Source organism: Buteo buteo, chromosome 1 (assembly GCF_964188355.1).
Source record: "Buteo buteo chromosome 1, bButBut1.hap1.1, whole genome shotgun sequence".
Taxonomy (NCBI): Eukaryota; Metazoa; Chordata; class Aves; order Accipitriformes; family Accipitridae; genus Buteo; species Buteo buteo.
The window spans coordinates 11453799-11460911 of record NC_134171.1 but is presented as its reverse complement, the minus strand read 5'-3'; the positions used below and the strand labels follow the sequence as shown (position 1 = coordinate 11460911).

Below are 7113 nucleotides of genomic sequence, written 5' to 3'. Positions count from 1 at the left end.
TTGGGTTTTGATTTGTGGTTTTTTGGCTTTGGTTTTTGTTTGTTTGTTTGTTTGTTTTTTTCTCAAACTGTTTGCAAGCTCTTACTGAAGGTTTTTTGTTTAGTTTCGTTCCAGTTTGTTTCATTTTTTAAAGTCTCCCATCTTTCTAACCTATCTGCTGGTTAGCCACTACTAATCGACTGCTGTACAGTGGCGAGTAGCAATCTGTTGTAGTAAGGAGCGATTTATAACTGCAAATGCAATTGTTTTAAGCTCTAAAAAAAATGTCAGCAATATTCAGTGTGATCAGCATTGACTGCTCAGCTGGGAATCCTGAAATATCGTGAACTTGGTTTTCTTCAGAGAAAGCCACCTTGCCACTGGCCGTGTTACACTGAGTAGCAACAGTTTGGTTAATATTTTTAGACAATGAACTCAAAACCAGCAGCTATATCTTCATGGGGAACGAATATTTTGGGATGGTTATTTACTTTCTCCAGCTACCCGGCTGTTTGAGACGTTCACCGATGGCAACATTAACTTCTAATGGTCGTAGCTTTGGAGTTGGTCGGCAGCAAGTTGTGAAATCGGAGTATGCACTGGAATTACGGCATGCAGAAAATCTCTTTCTGTTGTTTTTGTTATAAAATAACTCACTTCTGTTTGGGGGTCCGTATTTTCCTTCACTTGCCTCTGTAACTCCAGAAACAATTCGGACAGCAAATTGATAAAATGGAGAGAAAAATAAGACTGAAAATGGTTTGATAAAGGAGGTGAAAAGTAGATTAATTGCCAAATAGCGACTTCCTATATAATTACCTTTCATCACGGAGACATCTAAGGCTGCAATAATGTGGAAGAGCACTTGCTTTAAATGAATTTTAGTTCCGTGTTAAACAACTAAAGAAAGGGACCTTAGTGTATAGCTGCTGCAGCTGGTCAAAATTCCATTCGTAGGGATTTTGAAAAAGCCGGATCTGCCTCTATCGGTATTGATTAATCTCGTGGCAGTAATCAAGTAAGAGTGTGTCGACATTGGAAATATTAGAAGTAACAACCAAAGGGAGGTTCCGGTATAGATCATCAGTTATGCAAATATAGGCAAACACGAACCACATCGCATCACCCTTGGAAATAAGGACATCACGGCTTCTATGCGTCTCCAAAGGTTTTAACCACGGAGTAACTGGCGGACTCAGAGGACCTTAATTTCTTTAACTACCATTATAAAGTCAGATCACAAAAGAAGGGTGGGTCGTGTGGCCCAAACTGTTCGTTCGCCTCCTGCACCTTCCCGGGAGCTGCAGTTTGGGGGAACCTGAGCTGAGAAGGGCAGCCGGCAGGTCCCCTTCGGCGTGTCCACTTCATGAGACTCCCCTTGCAACAGCCTCCATAACATTGGGGTTTTTTTCCAGAGCAAGGGCACCCTGTGAGACTCCTCCTGCTACTTGACACTCATTCGAGAGCGATGAAAAAGCGAGAGGAGAGGTCAAACAACGCTCCCACATCCTCGCAACCGTGAGAAAACTTCGCAGAGCCGCTGGAGCCGCTTTCCAGAGCTCGGCTGGCGCAGGGGCTGCCTTGGCACCGGCTCCCCGGCTGCATTACCCCCGCCGCCAGCCTCTGCAGCAGCCCCTTTCCCGGCTGGGAAATAAATGACAAAAGCGGCTTTGAGCCGCCGGGCTCCCGCTTGCCCCGGGGTCTCCTCGCCGGGCTGGCCCACGCATCTGCGCGGAGGCTCGTCGCACATCTGTATTAATTGCCCACGGAAAGAAAAATGGAACAAGAGTGGGGAAAGACAAGAAAAAGTACGTTCTTATCTAGCCGAAACACCTAGCGCTGTTTTTCCCGCTGGGAAACTCGACAAGTTGCCCGTTTTCGCACACACGGGTGAATTTCGTAATGCCACGACTGTGCTCTTAACGTTTATTTTTTCAAATTAAAACCATCCATGCACTCTAGGCAATCTCTTTCCTTTCATACTGCCTAGTAGTAACTATTGAAAAGGCATGCATTTCAGCTTTCTGAAAAGGTTTATTTCCAACCTTTGAATATAAAGCGTGTGAACTTGGAAACAGAAGGGCGACAAAAGCGTTTGGAAATCTATGAAGAAAAAAAAAAAATCAAAACTCAGCACTTCTTTACTTTAGGATAGCAGATAAAATTGTCCCACGAGATTTCGGGGGGCGGGGTTAGCACAAGAAGTATGAGAGACAGCTTGTCTTGTTCTGCAAAAAACATCAGACGAGCCACAGTTTGAGAACCAGTTAGCACAAAAAGTGTGAGAGCGCGCTTAGATTTTTTCGGCAGGGGGAAAAAAAACTTCAGAGAAGCCACAGTTTAAGAACCAGGTCTGAGGAAGGGTGTCTACATTTCGATAACGTCAAAGACGGGGAGAAGTTAATCTGCGGGATATTAGAGGGGGAAGGTTTGAGATGGAGGAGCACACGGCGGCCTTGGCGTGTAGCAAGCTGTGTTAAAAGTGACTCGGTTCACGGTACAGCCACGGCCACGGCGCTGGGGCACACGCGGGGACACGGTCCCCGCCGCCTGAGGCAGAGCATCGGCTCCCCTGGAATACGGGCACGGGAAAACTTGGGAGGAAGGCAGGGAGGGAACACATCCCGGTTTCTTTGGTGGCTTAGTGTTCTCTCGTCCCTCCTGCCCAGAGAAAAAGCGCTGCAAGAGCGAGGCAGGGCTGGCAGCACCCCTTTCAAGCTTGAACAACGCGTCGGCGGCCCACGGACACGCGGAGGGGGGGGAGCCCGGGCGGTCCCTCCGTGGGACCGCGGCGGAGGCGGACACCCCACCGGCACGGCGTGGGGAGGGGGGGGGACGGGACACGTAAATAACATCGGGGCGGCCCCCAGCGAGAGGGAGTTCGGGGGCCGGGGGGGAGCGGCTATACGTCCCCGTCCACCAGGCTGAAGTGCTTGCCCGGCCCGGGGAGGCAGAGGTAGGGGATGGCGCTGCCCGGGTAGAGCAGGGGCAGGGGCAGCGGCAGCAGGCAGCGGCCGAGCAGGGGGCTGTCCTTGTAAAGGGCCGGCAAGGAGAGAGCCGCGGCGGCGGCGGGGGGCGGCGGCGGCTCCCCGGGGGGCTCCGCCGGGCCCGGGCCCTCGGGCTCGGCCGACATCTGTCTCTTGAGCTTGTTGCGGCGGTTCTGGAACCAGATCTTCACCTGCGTCTCGGTGAGGTGCAGCGCGGCGGCCAAGCCGGCCCGCTCGGCGCTGCTCAGGTAGCGCTTCACGTCGAAGGTGGACTCCAGCTGGAAGACCTGGCTCTTGGAGAAGATGGTCCGCGTCTTCTTCCTGCCGCCCGCCGCCGCCGACCTGCCGCTCTCCCCGCCGCAGCCCCCGGCCTCCCGCGGCGGCGGCTGCCGGGAGCCGCGCAGCCCCTCGGCGGGGAGCGGGGAACCCGCACCGCTGCTGCCGCCCACCGCCGCCTCCGCCCGGAGCCCGCGGCTCGTCCTCTCCGCCCGCAGCCGCCGGGGCTCGCTGCCTGCAACGGCAAAGCAACAGCATCAGCCCCCCCCCGCCGCCGCCCGCGCCCCCGCCCCGCACGCACGCACGGCCCGGCTGAGCGCTAGGGAGCGGGGCCGAGGCCGGGGAGGGGGGGGGGGGATAGGATGGGGAGGGGGCTGCCGAGAGCTGGCCACGGCCCCCCCCCCAGCCTCCAGAGGGGAGAGGAAGGGTGGGGAGCTTCCAGGAAGGATCTAAGGAGATGTCTCTGCCGTCTGTATGGCCGAGCAGTCGGGGGCTGCTGGACACGGGACGACCCACCGAGGAGGCCGGGAGGGGGGTAAAACACCCAGGAAAAGCCCCCGGAGGCAGGTGGGTGCGTGTGCGTGTGCCGGTGACATCTCCTCCCGTCCGTCCGCGGAGCCTCGCCTCCTCCTCCTCCTCCTCCTCCTCCGGCTGCCGTGGGCGCCGCGGCTGCGTGGGCGCCTGTGTACGTGTGTGCATGTCTGCGTGTGCCTGTGCGTGTGCGCGGTCCACGGCCCGGCGGCGCTGGGAAGGCCCCGGGGCAGACCCCCGCCGGGGGCCGGGCTGCGGGGTCGGGCCGGGGCCACCGCCTGCGTGGGGGCCGGGCTGCCACCCGACGTGCGAGACAGCCTGGGGCCGGCTGCCGGCTCCGTACCCGAGTCGCTGGAGCCTTTACTGGGGTCTTGCTCCGCAGGCCCCTCTTCTTCCTCTTCCTCCTCCTCCTCCTCCTCCTCCTCTTCCTCCGGCAGCGCGCAGCGGGCTCTGCCCTGCTCCCGGGCCGGGCGGCGGGGGCCGGCCTGCAGGATGCTGTCGATGCTGAAGGCCGGCGGAGCTGCCGGGACCGGCGGTGGGGCTCGGCGGTCGCCCCCGAGCTGCACCATGGCGTGCCGAGCCGAGCCGAGCCGTGCTGCGCCGCAGGACTGGCTGCGGCGGGGAGGGCGGCAGCGGCAGCCGGGGCGGAGGGAAGGATGGGCCGGGGGGGGGGGAGGGAGGAGGGGTCGGGGCGGCGGAGGGAGGGGATGGAGCTAGAGGGAGCCAAAGGGCTGAGAACGGGGGGAGCGGTGCAGGGGAGGGAGGGGAAGGCGGCAGGGAAGAGAGGGAGCGGAGAAGGAAAAGGAGCAGGAGCTGGAGGGAAGCGGGGAGGAAGGGATGGGGCGGCGGGGGGGGGCACGCCAAGGTGCCCCTTGCGCCCCGAAAGGGTGCCCTGGGCAGCAAGGGCAGGGCAGGGCTGGCTGTTCTCCTACCCAGGCCCTTCGGGCGGGGGTGTGGGGGGAGCAGAGCCAGGCCCAAAAGATCCCAGGGGGAAAGGCGGAGAGGAGGTGGGGTGGCGGGACGGAGGTCTCTGGAGTGCAGGAGGAGGATGGAGGGAAAGGATTGGAAATGAGAGCAGGGCAACGGGGTGGAGTGCGACAAAGAAAGGAAGGCAGTGATGGCAGTGAGAGAGGGCAGGAGGGAGGGGGAAAGCCGGGAGCCGGCGAACCCCTTTCCCTGTGTTTGTACAGCGCCTGGCGCGACCCCAGAGAGTCTGCTCAGGGCGTTTGCTGCAGATTATCGGTGCCGTTGTAAGGGGGTGCGGGTCCCTGGGGAAGAGTAATTCGTACAGCCCGAGTCCCTTGCCTGTGGTCCTTCCACCTGCAGACCCTCAAGCTAAGTACGCAGAGTCCCTCTGGGGAGAAAGGGATCCCCTTTCCTCCCGAGGAGCCCCGTGGTGTCAGGCCACCGCGAAATCCACCCACCCCCGCGGCTCTGCAGAGCTCTTCCATACTTTTAAAGAGCTAAAAGTTCTACGAGGGCCTGCACTTGGTAGCGGAATGGTGAAAAAGTGTTGGCCGATGTGCATACGGCCAAGGTGTGCCTTCTGGAGGATGGAGAAGTGCTCGCCCGTGCTGTGGGAGATGCTGTAGGACTTGTGGAAGGATCGATGTGTTTCTGTACTTTCTGGAGAAGTTTTGCTCCCCACCGCCTACCAGCACTGCGACTTTTTAAAAGCGGTTTGCACTACTCCAGTTACGGGAGAGTCGCCATCAGTTGTGGATCGCAGAGAACCCTCTCCCTCCCTGCGCCCCTCTGTAAGCGAGGGAAATCTTTCCAACCGGCTTTTAAGAGGCCTTTTACTCCGAATCTCGAGGTTTCCACCACGAAAACTGCTGAAGGCAAGCGAGAAGCCCTTGAAAAAGAGTTGACAATAGAAGTGCTGACAGGCTCTTAGCTATTGTGATGCCAGAGATTCCGTGAGCTAAAATCAGGGCATCTTAAGACTTTGGACTGCGTTAATGTTTAACGCACTGGTTCTTGGGAGAGCGAGTTTCAGCTCTTTTTCATTAAAATTTGTTCCACTTTATAAACGCACCCAGATTTTAATGCAGCCGTCTGCTGGAGAGCTGTACGTTTTCCACCAGGCGAAAAAAAAAAAAAAAAGAATATATACCTATATATCTGTCTTCCATCAACACGATTATTGGCCAAATGCCCAATTCGTTGCATTTGCCTTGTAATCTCCTGTATAAGCTGGTGGTTCTGGTGGAGGGAAATGTCCCGCTAAGAGAGAGTGATAGGGCAAAAGAAGGGACAGGGAACAGTGGTACATCATGCGAAGAAGCGGCTGAAAAGATAAATTAAGAATTCCGTGTGAGCTGGTAAAACTTGGAGCATGTGGGACTTGGATGCCAGGTCGGGTCGGTCTTTGCCCCTGCGCTCCTGCCTCGGCCTCCCTTCCCGCTGTCTCTGAGCGAGGCACGTCCCAGGTGCTGACATCTGCTCTTGCTGCAAACCATTTCCCTTTTAGTCCCGCAAAAATCCATCTTAAAAAGCAAATGCATTGACTCAATGTGTGTTTTCCTAGAAGACATTTTCTTGGAAGAAAAGGGAAAACTTGAAGAAGGCAGAAAGTAAGAAGGAAATTGAAGAAGGAGACATAAGTTTTACCTCCTTTTTTTTTTTTTTTTTTTGTTTTGTTTCACCCAGGCTCCCTCCGCCCCCCGAGCAGCCCAAGCCCAGCCCTGGGACACCCGGCCCAGTAACATCCCGCCGGGAAAAGTCTGTCCTCCTTTCCCAGCCCCATTTGGCCCCTTTACAAAAACGATTTTGTTTTTTTTTTTCACTGACAAACTCTGTGCCGTGAGGGAGCACACTGTAGTGCCGGATCTCCCCAGCCTCTGAGGCAGGTTGGAAGAAATTCACCGGCAACAAGAGGATGGGGGGGGGGGGCTCCGGAGTGCCCCCTGCAGCGAGTCCTACAAGCCAGATCCGTACCGGGCTCCTCATGCCCTCTGCTAGGGTCCCCCTTACCTTCAGGGGGGGTGTAAAGACTTGGCTTTGCATGCCGACAGGTAGAGCCGTACCCCGCAAAACCCAGACAACGCCTGCGAAGCCCACCCCCACCGAGGGAGCCCCCCGGACCCCCTCCAGGCCCCCAGCACCCCCCCACCTTCGAGCCCCGACCCTCCCGCATTTGGCCCCGAGCTGCTGGGGGCGAGGGGAGGGAGCGGTGTCCGACCGGGCGGCGGGGCGAGAGACCTTGCCAAAAAGTCAGAGGCTTTTCCGAGCCACTGGTTCCCGGGGCGTGGGGAGGGCAGCCCCGGGGCAGAGGCGGGGGGTGAGGGCGGCCAGGGGAGGGCGGCGGCTTTGGCCGAAATCTCCGCTTTCTGCGGGG

General features: G+C 57.7%; 1 protein-coding gene across 1 annotated transcript; it reads right to left on the bottom strand.

Moving 5' to 3' along the window:
- Nucleotides 1-1946: 1946 nt before the first annotated feature.
- Nucleotides 1947-4342, bottom strand: LOC142036959 (uncharacterized). The gene is made up of 2 exons (XM_075040779.1): nt 4117-4342; nt 1947-3477 (listed from the first exon to the last, which is right to left on the bottom strand). The coding sequence occupies exons 1-2, from the start codon at nt 4340-4342 to the stop codon at nt 2882-2884; spliced, it is 822 nt and encodes a 273-aa protein (XP_074896880.1). The 3' UTR covers nt 1947-2881.
- Nucleotides 4343-7113: the final 2771 nt, after the last annotated feature.